Raw genomic sequence first — 20886 nt, forward strand, 5'->3', positions numbered from 1 at the left:
CCAAGGTGATTCTTGTAATTGCTCTATGAATGCAGAATTTGTTTGTAGTGTCTAGTTCAGGAATTACAAACACTAGTTGTGCTGGCTAGTTTTATTTTTTGGATTTTCAAGACAGAGTCTCTTTGTGTAGCCCTGGCTATCCTGGAATTCATTTGTAGACCAGGCTAGCCTCAAACTCAGGTCCACCTGTGTCTGCCTCCCAAATGCTGGGATTAAAGGTGTGTGCTATTACTCCCAACTGTGCTGGCTAGTTTTATGTCTACTTGATACAAACTAGAGTCATCAGAGAAGAAAGAGCTTCAATTGAGAAAATGCCTCCATAAAAATAGGGCTATAGAAAAACTTGTAGGGCAATTTCTTAATTATGATTAATGGGGGAGAGCCCAGGCCATTGTGGATGCGTCCATCCCTGGGCTGGTGGTCCTGGGTTCTATAAAAATGCAGGTAGAGCAAGCCAGTAAGCAGCACTCCTCCATGGCCTCTGCATCAGCTCCTGCCTTCAGGTTCCTGCCCTGTTTGAGTTCCTGTCCTGACTTCCTTCAATGATGAACAGTGATGTGGAAGTGTAAGCAAAATAAACTCTGTCACTCACTCTGGGGCACAGGTTTCGTCACAACAATAGTATCCCTAACTAAGCTCTAAAGTAAGTTTAATTTGATTTGAGAGCAGCAGGGCTTACTTCCATCAGCCCCTACTTAACTTCACTTAGAACATCGTCTCCATAAACTAGGAGAGGGACTACAGCACCAGGGGAAGACATCCCACTGTCTCTAGGAGGAGTGTCTGCCATGCTGCTGCTGCTGACAAAGATGAATAAGAACCTGAAGACTTCTTCAAAACTCAAAATCCACCTGCTCCCAACCCTGAGACAGGGCTGTGCTACCTGAGTGCCCTGGAACTCTCAAATACCTCTGCCACCCAAGTGCTGGGATTAAAGGTGTATACCACTAAGCTGGCTACAAAAGTCTAAAATTTAAGGTCAATTTTGGGAAGCATGTAAACATTCTTACATAATTCATACATATCAACCAATCATTCCACATTTTAAAATGCTGGACTCAAGATGAACTTAGTTACAGCAGACAGTCTTTGCAAAACACAGTCTGCAAGCTCGTCACTGGGAGACTTTACCTTCACCACCAAAGTGTTCACCCCTACCAAGTTTATAAAGTAGAAATACAGTCAGCTCAGACTAGAGATGGACAGGGCTGGAGAGACCTTGACGGCTGGGACACTTGCTGCTCCTGTAGAGGAGGAGTCAGCGCCTCCCAACATCCTTACTGAGACTCCAGCTCCAGGGCAGTCTGAGGTCTCTCTGAGGTTTCTCACCTACAAGAGCATTCACTTGCTTGTGTTTAAGTTTTATTCACAACAACAACAACAAATCTAAGAATAAAACTTTTAAAAAGAGAAAAACATGTCTATCATCCTAGAACCTGGAAGGTGAAGGCAGGAGAATCAGGAGTTCAGGGTCAATCTCAACTACATATGGAATTTGAGAGCCTAGGACATAAGACCTCAAAGAAATAAACAAAGCAAAAAGAAGAGCAAACACAAGGTGAAGGTCAGAAGAGGACAATGGTTACAGAGCAGGCAGAAGACTGAGCTCAGCTTTAAGATACAGTTAGGGTCTACACCAGTGGTCCTTACCCTTCCTAGGGCTGCGACCCTTTAATACACTTCTTCAGGTTGTGGTGACCCCCAAGCATAAAATTATTTCATTGCTACTTCATAACTGTAACTTTGCTACTGTTATGAATCGAATCATAAATATCTGATACACAGGATATCTAATATGCAACCACCAGAGGGGACTTGACCCACAGGTTGGGAACCAATGGTCTACACTGAGGGTCAGAAGCTGGATTCTTCATGGAACAGTTGCTTGGCAAAGTAAGGAAATGCAGGTCACCTTTCTGGCCCAGCAGAGGATCTCTGAACTCAGCATTTACAACCATTTTGTGGAAGTCACTTAGTTACATCAGACAGATACTGAGTTTATGATCAAATTAACATGCTGGAGACAACAAAATAACCAGAATGTTGCAAGTATGTGGATACCAAGAGGGAAGAATCAGAGGGCTTGTGTACCTATTTCAGCTTGGAAACATTTGTATAGCTTATTCCTGTTATTCCCAGGGAGAAATTCACCAGAGAAAATATGGTGAACTCAACAGAAGGGGCCCCACTAACACAGCTGAGGCTTTCATAGCCGAAGGCAGGCTAGGGTGACAGGACTGCCTTGTCGCCACTGTGCCACTGTTAGCTATTCAGATCTGATGCAGATGCATCAGAGGCTTCCTCCAACCTATCAACCACCCACCGCATCCTCTCAGTCACCTTCCAGCTTTCACAAAGAAGGGAACCATTAGATCCAGAGGCTCTGCAAGGCTGGGTGACTGCCAAACTCTTTCTCAAACAAGAAGCAAACATGATAAAAATGAGCCCAAGCCAACGTGTGCTTCCACAGTTAAGAATCATTATCCCACATTTGGAATGTTTACCACTTTGGAACCCTGTTTTGTTTTCAAAATGAAGCTGGATTCTTTCAGATGCCCAAGGCTCCGCATCCCCCCCACCCTTCTGCAGCAGCAGAGCCAGCATGAGAAGAGCTACAGAAAAGGAACTTGTCTTTCTTTTAGAAAAGCAGAGGGCTTTGTTAGAGGGCTCTGTTGTGTGTTATTCCAGAGGGAATGAGAGGTCATGAGAGAACGGACAGGGGAGTCAGGGCTGGAGCAGTGGAAGGGGGAGCAGGAAGGGGGGACAGCAGGGTGAGCAGCCACCAGAGGAGGAGGCAGGAGAAGATGAGGGAATCCTCAGGACAGGTGGCAGACAGTGGAGGAGAGGCACTCAGGAGAGATGCAGTTCAGGCTGCAGGAATGGATACTGGAGTCATTACTACACTTGCACAGGCATGATGCCCTGTGACACAGCCACTCCTGTGTCCTGTGTCCGCTCCGTCCTTTCCTCCCCTGTATCTTTCTCTAAAAAGGCTTCTGCAGAATTGAAAATCGTACCAATCGGAATTCTAGCTCCTTCCTATAAAATAGGCTTATGGTAAAAGTGTGTCAGCATGACCTCTCAAAACAGATCAATTTTTTTTGTGTGTGTTTTCCTTTAGCCATCACCTGAACATGAAATTCCTGTGGCTCTGCCTTCCATATACATGGACCTCACCCTAAAGCCCACCAACCAGAAAAATGTATTTGTGGAGCAAATGACAACATTTCAACCACAGCTCCCCAGGTGACACTTGTTCGGCCCCTGGTGGCCACCTCCTCCCCTCCTCCCCTCCTCCCTTCTGCCCTCTCCTCATTGTATCCCAGCCACCACCCTCCCTATTTCTTACACACACCAGTCACAGAGTTCACCTAAGTGCTTAGACTTCTTGTTCCCCTTCTCACTCCCCAAAGGCCTTCCTGACCAGTTCTCTAAGGCAGTGTCCCACCCAGCTGCTCCTTATCCCACCTTATCCTGCCTGGTTCCTGGGCACTTCCCACCACTGGCACATCCTGAGCTAAGATGATTTCCCTTTCGGGGCACTAAGAAATATCATGTTCTTAGCAATGCTCCTAGCATAGGACCTAGCACACACTATAAATACTGTTGCATGAAAGTCAACAGTATCACAAAAAACACTTTTAAATACTTTTCCTTAGTATGCTTTAGAACAGAACTAAGGAACTTTCCACCAACTCTGTGTATTTCAATTGCATTTGACCTCAAGGGCAAATAAATGTCAGGCAGCCACTGTCATATTGCAAAGGCAAGGAAACCTGTGAGGTATTTACAGCAGCCCCTTTTACAAGTCAGCAGCCGTGTAGCCTGATGAGCTCTGTGGACTGGGAACCGCAGGGTGCATATCTGTGTTTATAGGCTCCTTCCCCCCCATCCATCTCCTTTAGTGTTCAATCAAGTCTACGCTTCCTGCTCTGGAGCAACTGCTTTCAGCCTGAGGTCCTAAATTCAAGTCACCAGCACACTATTCCAGGTTCTGGTTTTGACATGGTTAAAATAGGAAAGTATCACATACTATCCTGCACCAAAATCAAAATCACACCAACCTAGTTGAGGAGCAACTGTTAAACTCAGAGAAAATTTCCCCATCACCTATGGATCCTAAGGATATTAAATCAAATCAAGTCTTTCTTCCCTGGTGTGTGCTACATTACAGGCACCTCTCAGAGTCAGCAGGGAAGGTGTTCTGCTGTTTTGTTCCTTTGAGACAGGGTCTCGATGAACTTAGAGAAAAGCCAGGCAGGCAACAGCACAGCGACCCTCCTGTCACAGCTCCTGGGGATTCAAGAGTCACAGGCACACTAGGGATTGGAACTCGGGTCCTCATGCTTGTACAGCAAAGGCTCTTCTCAGCATAGCTGTTCCTTTTTACCATGAACAGTCTGCTCCCATGGGGAACACGGAGGTTGAATACAAGAAGAACCATCCCAAAGGCCCAGAAGACAAGGCACACGGGTGATGCTCACCACTTCATCCTCTGTCCAGCACTTCTCGATCAGCTTGGGCACAGGCTTCTTCACCAGGCGCTGCAGGGCTTTGCCGGCGTCATAACTGCTTTCATGTAGCTGAGACAACAACGACCTTAGTTAATTAACTGTACCACATAGACATCAAGGCAAATCAATAATGACAAGTCCCATGCCTTTATATTCTCTCTATATATACCTATATTCTTTTAAAGGAATCATGGAAGAACAATATTTTGTGGTATTCCACTGTCAGCTGACCACTGCCTTCCCAACTTAACCCCCATCCCTGCTGTTGAGACTGTCCCTTTGTGATACTACTGAAGGTTCAACTCCCAGCATGATGTCACTGGGAAGTGTTAGGACTTCGAAGGGGAGGACCTACACAGGGAGGATCTACACAGGTTTGTTTCCCACCTACCACAAGATGAGTAGCTTCCTCCTTCATAGAGACTCTACTACGTAACATGTTACCTCAACTATAAGCACTAACGGTAGCCAGCCAAGCCATACCACATATTAAAATCTGTGAAGTCATGGGCAAAATAAAGGAAACTTTTACATTCCCAAGATGATTTAGCTCAGAATTAGCTATAGTAATAGAAAACTGATTTGCACAGGGAAGGAGACAAGTAAAACAGAGAACATTCTGGCAAGAATAGCATTAAGGCTTGGTGGTGGGGGTGCATATCTTTAACCCCAACACTTGGAAGGCAGACGCAGGCTGAGGTCTGAGTTCGAGGCCAGCCTGATCTACAGAAGGAGTTCCAGGACAGCCAGGGCTATACAGAGAAACCCTGTCTTGGAAAACCAAACCCAAAAATCAAACCAGACACACACACCCCAAACCCAAAAAATCCAAAATCTGTAGAACACACACGGCCTGGCATGGTGCTTAGCACACACACAGGGCACTCAGTGCCTTCACTAATCCTATAAGAAAGCTATACCTGTATTTAATCTTACGATGTCACACCATCTCACAAGTGAGGAAGCCATAGCTTGGAAAGATGAGTATAGATGCTTACCACGAGGTGGGAGTCAAGACTCAAACCCAACAGAAGCTTCATGCTCCTGTTCCATTCTTTTGTTTACTTTGATTTTTTGAGACAGGGTTTCTCTATGTAGCCTTGGCTGTACTGGAACTTACTCTGTAGACCAAGCTGGCCTCAAACTCACAGAGATCCCACTGCCTCTGACTCTCAAGTGCTGTTACTAAAGGTGAGTGCCTCCATGCCTGGCTCTGTCAGCTGACAGACTGGATCCTTGTCTATCTGTTTAGTGAAGTAACGATTAGAAAGTATTAGAAGAGTCCAAATACAGACTTTCAAAGACCTGACTGTGTTCCTACAGCTCTGAATGGAGAAGCTGCCCTCAGAGCAGACGCCTTTCCTATCAAAGCTCATAACCCACAGGTTCCCAGCACCAAGCAGTGCTGCGGCCACTGGTCACTCCTGTCCCACGAAAGCACTCTGCTGAGGCCCCCACATCCCTCCTTCCCTTTCAGAGGGTGATGAGAAGAATCATCACTGGGCAGAAAGATCCTCAAGCTTGACCTACACCTCCAGCCTGCAGGACTCTCTAACCCTGGCAGAAGTCGGTCTGTCTTCTTATCACAGCTCAAGATGGAGACATACTTGTTAAACTAAGTGAAAGAACGAAGGCCTTCAAGTCCTGCCCCTCAGCAGACACCATCCAAGTGGAAGCCTGCTTGCCTACACTGGGTAAGCTTTATCATCCAATCTTCTGTAGCTGCCTTCTTTCAGATGCACAAAAAGATCAAAACATGTTCATACTCTGCTTAAAACAAGGGACCATTTGGCAGGTTCTCTAATACATTGAGGACTTTGAATGATAAAATGTGACACAAAACTGAACAGAAAGAAAATTTATGTGCCAATTCAATTTAAAAAGTACATATTTTAGTGATAATTTAAAATAAAATCAAGTTGATAAAATTGAAACTTCTAATAAAAACCTAAGGGCAATAAATTAATACTATTTTATAAGAAGTTATTCTAGTGTATGGGATGGTGATAAGACAGCATGGAAGACTATGGGCCGTGGAGAGGGTCTGCTTGCATAAAACTCCCAGCCACCATTTATGAGCAAATAACTCCTATGAGTACATCTTGCTGGACTGGCAAGCTCCAGGCTCAGGGAGAGTCTATTGAGACACTGGCTCACATTGGTCTTCCTGAGGTCTGAATTGTACCCACCACTTGTCTTAGGTGGCTTACAACTGCCTGTAACACTAGTTCCTTCCAGGAGAGCCAATGCCTCCAGCCCTGAAGGCACCTATAATCATGTGAACATAGACATATACACAATTATAAGTAATTTTTCTTGTTTTGTTTTTTGTTTTTGAGACAAGGTTTCTCTGTATAGCTCTGGATGTCCTGGAACTCACTCTGTAGACTATGCTGGGCTCGAACTTAGAAATCCACCTGCCTCTGCCTCCCAAGTGCTGGGATTAAAGGTGTGCACCACCACTGCCCGGCTTTATAAGTAAAATTTAAAAAAATATATTTAAAAGGGAAAAGAGGGGGCTGGAGAGATGGCTCAGAGATTAAGAACACACTGGCAGTTCTTCTAGCTGTCCTGCGTTCAATTCCCAGCAACTACACAGTGGTTCACAACCATCTGTAATGGGACCTGATGCTTTCTTCTGGTGTGCACAGCTACAGTGCACTCATATAAAAGAAAGAAAGAAAGAAAGAAAGAAAGAAAGAAAGAAAGAAAGAAAGAAAGAAAGAAAGAAAGAAAGAAAGAAAGAAAGAGGGAGGGAGGGAGAAAGTGGATAGTGACTAAGGACAACACATGATGTCAACTTCTGGTTTTTACACTCACATGCGCACACTTGTACTGGGTTCAAGGAGTGGGGTTGGGGGAAGGGTGCTCAGAAGGGAAAGTCACGAAGAGGGAGGAAGCGCTCTCAGGCAAGTTTGTTTTGTCTTCCTTTTTTTAAAGACAGGGTCTCACTATGTCAACCAGGCTGGCCTCAAATTCACAGAGATCCACCTGCCTCAGCGTCCTGAGTGCTGGGACTGAAGACTACAGGCATGCAGCACCAGGCCTGGCTTGGCTCCGTTTTTATCATCGTCTAGACTGAAGACTGGTGAGGTTATAAGCAAAGCCATGTAATACTGCAGCTCATGACATTTCATGAGAACTCTATTATGGTACACAGGAAATTGCTCCTAAGATCATACAGCCTAGTCTGGAAGTGAACTGATATTGAATGTCATTAATCCTGCTTGCCTCTGAGAGAACTAGACAAGTTTTAGGCAAGTGGATATGTGGCTGCTGGTTTGTCAGAGAACACACTGCTGCTTGCATGAGACACTCAGCTGACTTTCTGGTGGGGTGCTGAAGAAAAGACACCCCACACACTTGTATACATGCCTCCATCTGGACATGCTTCAGACCACGCTGATACCCGAGGCAACCACAATGGTAGCCTGACCCTCCTGTGCTCTCCAGTTCCAAAGTTCTTAACAAGCAACTGACCCACTGGTAGCCTAGCCTCTTAACATTCCTCGGCTTCTACCAATCTATGTTCAATCAATACTTAAGAACCACCACCCAATTCTTCCCTGAAACAAATATGTATCTGGAACACACAGGTAATCTTGCTAGAGGGACCCCACCTTCTACTATTATTATTATTATTATTATTATTATTATTATTATTATTATTATTATTAGCAGCAGCAGCAGCAGCAGTAGCAGCAGCAGTAGTTTTACCACCTTGAAAAAATAACCACATTTAATTCAATTACACGTATGCGTATCTCTGCATGTATGGCTGTGTGTGCAGGCACATACGTAAACTCAGGTAAAACTGTCAACTGAGGTCCCTTGGAGCTGGAGTTACATATGACTGTAAGATGCCTGACACGGATGCTAAGAGTCAGACTTGAACCTTCTGCAAAAGCATCATACACTCTGAACTGATGAGCTATCCTGTCACTGAGAGATAACATCTCAAGGTAATAACCGTTCATGCCCTGTTGATAGAGAACCTGTCTGAGAAACATCAAGGCAGTGTGGGTGGTGGCAGAGCACACCTTCGGTCCCCACACTCTGTGTTACACTGGGCTGGGAGAGCATCTCTGCTCTTGCAGAGGTCGGGGTTCCATTCTCAGCGCCCATGGTTACATTTCCTACTAGGGTCAGGATCTCTGAGTCTGAGGCTAGCCTGGTCTACAGAGAGAGTTGCAGGACAGTCAGGGCTACACAGAGAAACGCTGTCTCAAAAAACCAACGGAGAGGGCGAAGGAAGAGAGAAGGAAGAGAAGCCCCACTGTCCCTTAGCAATGGAGAAGCTTCCAAGCCTCAGTGGACACCTGAAATGGACGGTGGGACCTACATAAACCAGTTGCTTCCCTAAATATCCACATGAAGGATAAGATTCAACTTAAATAAAATACATTTAGAGACTAAAAACCACTAATAAAATAGAACAGTATAACAATATAAAATAAGAAAGTTGCATGCCATCTATGACTTGTTTCTTTCTGGAATTTTTCATATAATTAAAAAAGTCATACTTTATGTATAGCAATACAATTTAGATGTTACAAAACACCAAAATAGAATGATTTAATTTTAAATATTTTTTTTGGGTATGAGTGTTTGCTGGAATGGAGACCAGAAGAGGATGTTGGATTTGCTGAAACTGCACCGTGTGGGCACTGAGAACTGAGCCCCATCCTCTCCAAGAACAGAGATGCTCTCCCAGCCCAGTGTGACACAGGTTTAAGCAGAAGAAAAAGGAGTGAGAAGCTCAGGTTATGGCTACCTTCCACCCTTCACAGATCTGATAAGAACTGAAGCTCCACCTCCCACAGGGGCAGCAGCTGGTCTGAGTCCTAGTGCTGCAGTGCTTGACAGAGCTCCTGAGGAAGCCCAATGTCCACAGTCACTGTCTCAAAAAGCTAAAAACAGGAAGTGTTTTTGGAGGCTACACAGATGTCTCAGTGGTTAAGAGCACTAAATGCTCTTCCAGGGGACCTGGGTTCAATCCCCAGCACCCACAGGGCAGCTCAACTGTGTCCAAAATCAGACACTCTCACACAGACATACATGCAGGCAAAACATTAATGCACATATTGTGAAAATAAAAAAATATTTTAACAAGAGTTTCATTTAATTCCAGCACTCAAGAGGCAGAGGCAGATGGATCTCTGTAAGGTCTGAGGCCAGCCTGATCTACAGAGTGAGTTCAAAGATGGTTAGGACTATGGTACACTTGGCAGGCAGAGAGGCAGGTGTATGTCTGTGAGTTTGAGGCCAGGTCTACATAGTGAGTTCTAGGACAGCCAGGGCTACACAGTGAGATCCTGTCTAGGGTAGGGCTCTGCAATGCTTCTAGCTCATTATGTAGCCAAGGACAGCTGGGACTAGAGTGTACTTCTAGTTCTGGACTGCAGGTAACTCACAGTAGAAAGAGGGGGAGGGGAAGGGTTGGAGGGAGAACATGCAACTGTAAGCATGTTTCACCAAAGATACAGTTTTAATATTTTACAAATGATTATGGCCTTCAGAGCTCCATAACAGGTTAGGCTATCGCTAAAGCATGCTGGGAAACACCTGGAGGGCAGGACCTCCTCACCCCTTCCATGTAGACTCACCTTTACTCACCTCTAACAGACCCTCTTTTAGGCTTCAGATGGACATGGTTATGAACAACAGAGTGAGCAGAGGGAACGTATGGCTAACCATGGTGTAAAGTGGAGCAGTGCACAGGGGACAAGATCCCCATCCACACAGATCTCAGCCTACAGAAGCTCGATTCTGCCTGACCCACCATGAACAAGTAAGCTAACTGGAGGAGGAGCTAAAATGGACATTTTCACATATTCCTCATGTCAGTCAGAGTTGGGAAATTTAACCAAAATAATAGCTATCTTATTAGAATCTTTAAAAAATGGCCATTAAAATTATTTTCCTTTGGGCTGGAGAGATGGTCCAGCCATTAAGAGCACTGGCTGCTCTTCCAGAGGTTCTGAATTAAATTCCCAGCAACCACATGGTGGCTGACAACCATCTATAATAGGATCTGATGCCCTCTTCTGGTGTGTCTGAAGACAGCTACACTGTATTCATATACATAAAATAAATCTTTAAAATTATTTTCCTTTAATGCCTGATAACAAGCACTATCACCTAAACATCTCACTGCCTTGGTTTGAAGTTAACATAACATAGGTATTGTTCCTTTTTATTGTTTGTGTGTGTGTGTGTGTGTGTGTCTACACCATGTGCAAGAAGGTTCTTGCAGAGGCCTGGTAAAGGCATTGACACATGACATGGGTGCTGGGAAAACATTCTGGTCCTGGGCAAGAGCAGCAACTCCTCCTCACTGCCAGCCACGTCTCCTGCCTCCAGGTCTCCACTGAGACACGAATGTCAGGGAGGACATGCACTGCAGGCCTTGAGCTGTTACTGAGGCGAAAGGTCCTGAGAGGAAGCTGGGAAGAAGCAGTAATGAGACAATGGAAACTCTCAGCTGTCCTACAGCTTTACTCTGTAGCTATGGAGAGATAATCACAGCAGGATAATTGATAATTAAACCTTTCTGTCCATTTTGTACCAAGCTACGCAGATCAAATCTGGGATTAAATACACTTTTTATGGAAAGCACAGAGAACTGTGTATTTTGCAACTACTGAAAACATCACTGCAAAAACTAGCCGAATGACTCAGTCTTAGAGCTGTGAGAGCAGTGAGTGGAGAAGCACTGAGACTGACGATGTCACCCACTGAACAAATGCCACTCAGGGAAACATCTACCTCATCACCACAGAGGCAGCCAGGGTGACCAGCATGAGTTCTTGCTTGCTGTCAGCTAATGAACAAGGATCTAAAGACGGGGATCTGGTAAGAAAGTGGGGATCCTTCATGGACCTACCAGCTTTCAAATATCCCCGTCAGTTTCTTCTTTCTAGGCAAGTGTCCTGTGACCCTGGACTGCATCTCATAGGCTTTGGCTAGGATGTGTCCTGTCCTTCATTTTGGCACACCTTTGTCACAGAGCATACATAAACTTCTTATAGTCTAGTCCTACCACGTGTCCTATCCAGAAAGGCAGAGAGCACTGGACAAGCAGGGTGTTTGGGCCCCACCAATCTGTAAAGGGCTAGCTGAGCAACTCAGCATGCCAGCCATCAAGATGCACATCGGGAGACAGACAGACTGTACAAGGACAGGGCAGAGGTCTTTGCTGCTTAAAAACAACAGAAGCTTCTGGGAAACCGTTTGTTTCTACTCTTTAAGAAAAGTAACTGTTGATTTGAACCACAGAGCCAAAGATGAAACTGGCACCTACCTTCCCGCAGCTGAACCAGAACCTGCCAAGGACTGTGTTCAATGCTTTCTGTATTTCTGTAGCTTTGCAAAGAGGGTACAGGATCCAAGGCAAGGTCAAAACTCTTTTTTTCCCTTCCCTAATTTATGTTATGTGCCTTTGGTATTTTGCCTGCATGTATGTCTATGTGAGGGCATCAAATCCCCTAGAACTGAAATTACAGACGGTTGTAAACTGCCATGTGGGTGCTGGGAATTGAACACAGGCCCTCTAGAAGTAGCATCCAAGTGCTCTTAGCCCATGGGACATCTCTCCAGCCTCTTTGTTTGTTTGTTTTTCAAGATAGGGTTTCTCTGTGTAGCCCTGGCTGCCCTGGAACTCACTCTATAGACCACCTGGAACTTAAGAGATCCACCTGCCTCTGCCTCTGCCTCCCAAAGGCATGCATCACCACCACCTGGCTTCAAACTCTTAAAAACCAACCAATCAAACAAAAAACACCACCACCAATATAATTATATATAATTTTATTTTATATTATAAATATATTCGTGTGTGTGTGTGTGTGTGTGTGTGTGTCTATGAATGAATGATTGTTTTGCCCATGGAGGATCCTTTGAAACCGGAGTGACAGATGGTTCTGAGCTGCCATGTGGATGCTAGGAAAGGGGGACCTCCACCAAGAGAAGTGTTCTTAACTTCTGAGCCATCTCTCCAGCCCCGAGGGTCAGATGCTTGTTACCAGCTCCATCATAAACTATGGAATGGACATTTTCACTTGTCAAATGGGCACAGTGCCAGCCCTGTGCCTGAAGCCCTCTTCCCTGAAACATGAAAGCTTTACATGAGACACAAAGCATCAGATACCATGAGATTTAAAATAGTTATAAGCCCTACAGTGGTTTCCTCACTGGCAGTACTATTTCTGATACATGGCTCAGACTGTTCAGAGGCTCGTTACAGCCCCTGACCCTTCCTGATTAGCAGTGAGAAAGGATCATGCCACAAGAAGAAAAACACATTTCTGCGTAATTGCCTAAGTTCAATGTGCTCCTCTTATTCTACCTGACAAACCGCCCCTTGCTTATTACTTTCTATAATTTAATATATATAAGTGCTGTACTGGCAAGCCTCTCAAAAGAATAAATAATACTTAATGACTGCCTACAGTTTAATTAACTCATGATTGAACTTCTCATGGACTGCTATAAACATTAAATTATACCCTTTCTCAAAGCTGCCATGAATAGAAATCTTGTCTCAAGCCTTAATTCTCCTGCCTCTATGATTCTCAAATTTCAGCAACTGTGCATTGGACACAGAGGTGAGAGGACCAGCCTTAATGCCTGGTTATAAAGTATGTTATTTTACAGAGCAAGGTCTTAATTTCAATAAGATTGAAAATGTGCACAATGTCAGAACACCTCATTTACATTACAGCAGTCATTAAACATCTCCGGGTCTCTAGCTTCCTCATTAGCATAAACTCGAGTATTACAACAAGGTTTCCAGTTCCTGCTCTAGCTTCTCATAGGAGCTGCCATTTCTGCCTGTGTGATGTTGCAAATAAATTTTCTTTTTGGCATGGCTCAGCTGTCAGGCACCTCTGTTTTATAATGAACCCATGAATTACATCTCCCTGTTCTGACATCTCTGGTCTCACACATCAAAATATTGTTCTTCAATTGTAATTTATAACTTAATTTAAATGTCCCTTTTCCCGTGACCTTTTTAGATCAAATGGCAGTGTGCCTGGCAGTTTCTACCATACCAAAGCACCTTTTACAATTACAGTCATTAGACTGACTGCAGAAAAAGCCTCAGTCAGACTGCTTTCAAGCCAAATGTTTAATAAATGTAGTCTATTAAGAACAATGTAAGATTAGAATCTTCTGCTATCCAAAATATACTATATACACAGCAAGAAACAACCAAAATAACTTATGAAGGGGAAAAGCGGGATTTGGATCTTATAATTTTTTGTATACTTTTTAAAAAAATATTTAAAAATTCTTCCCATGTAGGTGTTCTGTGTATGAGTGCACACATGGAGGTAAGAGGACAACTTGCAGAGGGCAGTGCTCTCCTCCTGCTGCTGGGTTCCAGGGACCATGTTCAGCTTGGGAGGGTTGGCAGCAGTCAATTTACCTGCTGAGCTATCTCACCTGCCTGCTTCATCGACTTTACTATTAACAGATTTTTTTTTTTTTTTTGTAAAAAGGCCTTGTCAAAATGTCTTCCTCTCCATAACTATAACTAACCGATTCATTCATAACTCCAACATTAGTAACCAAGTACTGAGTACAAACTATGATTTATATGATATATGCACAATATATACATAAATATATATTTATGTATTATTTTATATATGTATTGTTTAATACATAAAATACATGTCAAAAAGCTACAGCAGAAAATATAAGCCTAGCATTTGCCAATAGGTGTGGTGATGCACAACTCTAAGCCTAGCAAAGGCAGAGGCGAGGAGATCTCTGTGAGTTTAAGGCCAGCCAGGACTACAAAGTAAGACCCTGCCTTTAAACAGACAAATAACCCTGGCATGCCTTTAGTTCCAGTACTCAGGAGGCACAGACACACAGATTTCTGTGAGTTTGAGAGCAGCCTGGTCTACAGAGTGAATTCTAGGACAGCAAGGGTTACACAGAGGAACCCTATCTTAAAAGAACAATAACAACAACAACCCCCAAACAAAAAAAACTACCAGTACAGAACTTATTTTGTTTGTTTGGTCACTAGTCCATCAAGTATTGCTACTTAGGTACCACTGGAGCTAGTTTTGTCTAAATATACTAATGGGAGCAAAGAAACAATGGCAAAAACACAGAATTTAACTGCTTAGAAAGGGCTTGGAGGAAAGGTGCTGTTAATTTTTACAAGAAAATAGAATCCTTGGACATCTTTCCTGCTGTCTTTTTGGAGTAAACTCCAGACCCTGTGCATACTAAGCCAGTGCTCTGTAGCTGCTACCCAGGAATCCCCTGCCCAAATCACTTTCTAGATAACAACAAGGCCCCAGAGGTACCCTAACCCTGAGTTACACAGAAGAGTGGTAGGGTACTGCATCTCATTACAAGAATCACTTCGTTGTAGGAGGAGCTAAGGTGGGAGGAGTAAAGAGAGGAAGAGGAGAAAGAAGAGGAGGAGCTAGGGAAAATGGAGAAGGAGAGAAGTGGACATGGAGGCTGATGTCCACTTGTCTGTAGCAGTCAAAGGTAGTTGGCATATTTAGGTTGGGTATTGGGTTACACCTCCGATTGTAAGGGTATCTTATTATTGATCATTACTAAATATATAAGCCTTTGGATAATCAGCAACAGCTGGGGTTTAACACAGTCCACAACCAGGAAGAAGTCAATGCTGCAGTCCCAGGCCTACAATGCTCAATCTGGAGCCACTGTAGGCAGACAATGCAGTGCTCAGGATGGGCACAGGACCTTCATTTGCAGTGATGGAACAAGCATAGCCTTCCTTTTTCTGAACCTGGGTCTTGGAGCTAGGGGTGGGTAAGGCAAAGCATGGAATCAGCAGAGAAAAGACCCGACAGAACCAGGAAACAAAATCAACACCAGCCTAAGAATGTGGAGCAATTCTGGAGTTGGCTTTGAGAATCTGATTAGTGTGATGAGACCAATCCTGTCTGTCCTTAATGAACAGCAACAAGCAAACAGCACAGCTTTGGGAGGAGGTAAAAATAAGCAGCAGTCTATCCAAGCAACAACCCCAGGGTCAGTACACACCCCCAAATCCTTCCCAAACAAGACTATGTCTAGAAATGAGCAGATTACCATCTCTTGCTAAAGGGACTCTAAGGATGTTCTAGACTCACAGAAAGAAGAGGCTGAACCAGCAAGAAGAATCTAAAAGCAAGCATTAAAGGCCAACATTTCAACAGAGGCTATACAAGCCACTGTGAAAAGTCACAGTGGGGCAGGAGACATGGCTCAACGGTTAAGAGCACTGATTGTTCTTACAGAGATCCTGAGTTCAATTCCCAGCAACCACATGGTGGTTCACAACCATCTGTAATGGGGTCCGATGCCCTCTTCTGGTGTGTCTGAAGACAGCTACAGTGTACTCAGGTAAATAAAATAAATCTTTTTTAAAATTAAAAAAAAAAAAAAAAGAAAAGAAAAGAAAAAGAAAAGTCACACTGAAGTACCTCTACAAGTTTTGGCTATCTGCCCATTTGGAGAAAAGTCTGGGGCCAAGACACAAGGGAGGATTTATGTTGAAGACTCAGAACCATAGGGGTCCCTGGCTCAGGACTGATTTAAATTCTGCACTCCCCAGAAACCCCCTGGCTCTGAGACACAGGAGAATCATCTCACTTAAACCTATTATTTTCCCAACTGCATAAAGGAAGAGTGAACCTATTTTGGAAGACTGCTACATAAATATCTCATTCTCCCTGATTCTAAAAGCTATTCAATTAAGGACATCTGACTAGAAAAGAGGGAGTGGGGCAGCTCACAGGAAGCATTATGGGAATGAAGAGCTTCCTGGGATAAAACCCTTGAAGTAGCCACTACAATTACTTCCCTCACCTGGAGCACAGGGAAGTAGGCTGCCTTCATCTCCAGTCTGTTGACAGCGGATATGCACAGCACAGGCCTTTGTCTGAACTTTTGAGTAGGTTGTTATTTACAAACTTCACACACACACACACACACACACACACACACACACACACACACACACCCCTTTTCTTAGAAATATTAGGAACAAAGACTTTCTTCCTGCTTTCCTGTATGAGTTCAACCACAGAACAACAGCCAGTAGCTCCTTAGGAGAAGAGGGCTCCTGAAAACCCAGTGACTGACTGCTGAGAATTCAAGGCTTAGGACACAGGATGGGTGCAAGAGGCCATGAAAGCTCCAGACTATGTACGGGAGGGAACTTCCTGCATGATTTGCCAAGAGAGAAGGGTCCACATCCATCAGAAGCAGGAAGGTTTCCAGACATGTGGAGTGGTCTGGACCACTGGTAGATGTGAAAACACACATGCACTCTCACAGCTCTGAAAATAAGCTGAAAAAGGAACTCCAAACCTGTGCAAAAAGATACAGGGTAACAGGAAGACCACAGCTGTATCTACCTGGTGTAGGACAGACACACACTCTTGTGAAGAACTGTTGTGTTAGTAAGGAGACACATCTGCAGAACTTGTATCTCACAGCAGCCAATGCAGAATAGCTGCTGACAACTCACAGCAAGCAGCCTTACCTGCAGTGGCTAACAACAAGCAATTTTAATGCTGTGTAAGTAATTATACTTAATGTTCTGTACATAACAACAGAATTATGGAACAACAACAGCAAACAACCACAAACAAACCCAAGTGCTCACACAACAACACATAAAAGGCTTGGAAATGGGAAACCCGGATGGCTGCTCTTTAGTCTCCACACTTCACCAGGCATAAGCTGAAGAAACTGCCCTCTGGTAAGAAGGAAGAAGAAAGCCTCTGTGTGGAGCAGTGCTCTCCAGCAAAACTCCAACAAAACTACGGAGCCTTAGAATGCTTAGAATGCTTAGTGCTGAGCCTTAGAAATGCAGCTGTCTCACAATCCCTGAATTAGCAACCAGCAAGTAACTAATTCCACCCAGGCATACAAAGGTCTTCCTGGTTAGAACAGCAGCCGCTCTCAGTGTCTGGGAGGCAGAAGCAGAAAAGCAGAAGTTGGTGGCCAACAGGAACTACAGTCATTTATCTTCCTAAAATGTTCAGTTAACTGGATCTACATCCCAAGAACTGAATCATAATCATGCAGGGTAACAAACAAACAGGCAGCAGGAGACATTAGCAGTCTTCTTCAAAACAGCCAAGTTAGGGGACATGACAGAGATCCTCCCAGAGAAGATGGCAGCCTAGCCAGTGTACCACAGGCTGGGAGGTCAGCTGCACTAGGCTGAAGGAGGGACTGCTGAGCAGGAAACAGAGCAGATGAGGAAGCTACAGTAACCAGAGTTGCAGACTGAGGGTCCTTCCTTAGCAGAGCCTGATGGAAGAGGGAGGGTGTGGTTTGTGGGCCTCAACCTTGGGATCCTCCCACCTCAGGAAGCCTCCACTTTGGAGCTAGGACAGAGGCAGGACACTATGACTGATCCATCAGATACTCTAGGAATGCTCTAAGATTCCAACCTCTATTCTACCTACCTCGAGCTTAGATGACTATAAATAAGAGACAGGTGTGTTTATTAATTTTTGGATGATACCACACTTTAAAGAATGATGAAGATTGACTTTGATCATTCATAAACACAAACTTTTGCCTAGCATGTAAGAAAACAATGAGCAGTGGGGCAGTGGTGGCACACACCTTTAACCTCAGCACCCAGGAGGCAGAGGCAGGTGGATCTCTTAGTTCAAGGCCAGCCTGGTCTACAGAGTGAGTTCCAGGACAGCCAGGACTACACAGAAAAACTCTGTTTTGAAAAATAAAACAAAAAACAAAAAACAAAAAACAAAACCAAAAAACAAACAAACAAAAAAAAAAACAAAAAAAAAAAAAAGAAAGAAAAATAAAACAAAACAAGCAAACAAAAAAGTAATCAATGAGTCAAAAAATGATATTAACAATTAAGGTCAGCTAGTCGACCAATAATTAATACCTAATAAAATGAAAATAATAACAATAAACTTAAAAAGTTTTGTGTCACACTTAACTGATGGCATAGCTCACAAGGCGCCTGATAGCCTGAGTCTGAACCCCAGGATCCATATAGTAGGAGAGAACTAACTTAACTTCTGCAAGTTGTTCTACAACTTCCAATGGTGCACAAGCCTGTGTGGTTGGCAGGATGGTCTGGGCACTGCTCAGCCTTGCAGAGACAGTGTGGAAGATTGGCAGAGCCATCTCCCACTCTGGCGTCTTGTGGGTAGCAGGGCTGGTGTTTCTGGCTGGCCATTTCTAGCTGTAGTGGGCACGTGGCTGAGCTAGGCAGAGACGCCACAGGTTGGATACTCAGCTTGACCAGTGATCATGTTTTTTGAATAATTATTACAACAGAAGAGAGCATCGGATCCCATGACAGATGGTTGTGAGCCACCATGTGGTTGCTGGGAATTGAACTCAGGACCTCTGGAAGAGCCGCTAGTGCTCTTAACTGCTGAGCCATCTCTCCAGCCCTCTTAGTAACTTATTATATAAAAAAGACAAGAAGGAAATGACAGCAGAGTCTGGCATAGTGATGAATGCCTATACTCCAAGCACTTGGAAAGTAGAGGCAGGAGAATCAGAGGCAGTCAAGGTCATCCTCAAGGCTATATTTGAATATCCATCCAGGCTAGCCTGGGCTATAGGAGACCCTGTCCCAACTTACCTATTGCAGTGGTTTTAATATGAATATGCCTGGATACTGCCATGCCTCCCACCATGACAAGAATGGACCAAACCTCTGAAACTATATGCCAGAACCAATCAAATGTTTTCCTTTCTAAGAGTTGCCATGGTCGGGGCTAGAGAGATGGCTCAGCAGTTAAGAGCACTGTCTTCTCTGTCAGAGAAGTCCTGAGTTCAATTCCCAGCACCCACATGCAAAGCTTATAACCATCTATCTGTATTGGGCTCTGATGCCCTCTTTTGGCTTGCAGGTGTACATGCAGATAGAAAATTCATACACATAAAATAAACAAATCTTAAAATCAACAACAAAGAGCTTCCATGGCCATGGTGTCTCTTTACAGCAATAGAATACAGATACCTACCAACCTCCTAGAGCCCTACAAAGAAATGGGTAAAAAACACTTGACGTGGCTCATGTGGAAAAGTAGAGCTCAGGCCCAGATGGTGGGGAACCATGCAAGGAGCAAGGCAAACGCAAAGCCTAAAGAGATTCCCATGTGACAGAGATTAAAACACAAGGCAAACATGTCACCACTAGTATTAGTGGTGACTATGATTCTCCCATCCACACCAGAGAAACCAGTCCAACAAAGTAAAGCTATCGTCTGCCTAAAAAGGAATAAAATATTAAAAAATTAAAAGCTAAAATCTACCTTTATTTAAATGAGACCAAGAGTAAAAAGATAAAATTTATGTTAAATTGTCTTTACCTGGAACTTTACAACTAAGTTCAACTACAAAGGTAGCTGTGTTAGTAAATATCTTTCTTCCTATTTATTCCTTTGTTTGTTTTAAGTTTGACTGATTGGGTCTCACTTCAATCTGGCCTCAAAAGTCTTTCAGACTGCTGTAATTACAGGCATGTGCACCACCATGCCTGATCACAATAGTAAATTTCTATCCACTTCATTTTTAAAACTAAAGCTCAAAATGTTTCCAACTGGTCAAAGCACAACCTATGAAAGAGGCTGACATGTATGCACTGCTGTCCTGACAACCAGCTGACGTCTTGGTTATACCACAAAACCCTAACCTGTAAGCCAGCCCAAATAAATGTCCTTATAAGAGTTGCCTTGGTCAAGATGTCTGTTCGCAGCAGCAAAACCCTAACTGAGATACCTCCTAAATACTCACAAGCACTGCAAAGCTAATACTGTACATTTAAGATGAAAGAATAGAAAATCTCTAAGGCACTTGGGAGGCAGAGGCAGGCGAATTTCTGAGTTCGAGGCCAACCTGGTCTTCAGAGTAAGTTCCAGGACAGCCAGGGCTACACAGAGAAACCCTGTCTCGAAAAACCGAAAGAAAGAAAGAAAGAAAGAAAGAAAGAAAGAAAGAAAGAAAGAAAGAAAGAAAGAAAGAAGGAAGAGCTCTAAGGAAAATTCTATAGATGTATTTTTCAGACTACAAAGGGGCAAATGATGGGGGGGGGTCTTTATGGTTAGCTCATCTGTGGATTCTATCAAACCAATTTCATAATGCAAAGTTCTACACAATCAGCTCTGATATAGCCTGGAGCTACATTTGTTTATCCAACCATACAATAAACACTCAGGCCTTTCTCTACCAATTACCAGGAAGCTGGGTAGAAAACAAGATGACTAATACCCAATAGTTAACAAATTGTTGTTAACTACCTAACTAACTAATTTAGTGATTAGAGATGAAAAATCATTCAGCTAATGGGAGTTTTGATCTTTTGTTGGAGATGTGCGTATGC

The 20886-nt window shown here is 43.8% G+C and overlaps 1 protein-coding gene across 10 annotated transcripts in view; it reads right to left on the bottom strand.

Annotated features, from left to right (window-relative positions):
• Rere (arginine-glutamic acid dipeptide repeats) overlaps window positions 1–20886 on the bottom strand; it is a 342417-nt gene that overhangs the window by 74826 nt on the left and 246705 nt on the right. For all 10 annotated transcript variants that reach the window (XM_076933703.1, XM_034501835.2, XM_034501837.2 and 7 more), the window contains one exon: window positions 4485–4583. In XM_076933703.1, the coding sequence (XP_076789818.1) occupies window positions 4485–4583 (99 nt within the window). The remainder of the gene's footprint in view (window positions 1–4484; window positions 4584–20886) is intronic.

Source organism: Arvicanthis niloticus, chromosome 5 (assembly GCF_011762505.2).
Source record: "Arvicanthis niloticus isolate mArvNil1 chromosome 5, mArvNil1.pat.X, whole genome shotgun sequence".
NCBI lineage: Eukaryota > Metazoa > Chordata > Mammalia > Rodentia > Muridae > Arvicanthis > Arvicanthis niloticus.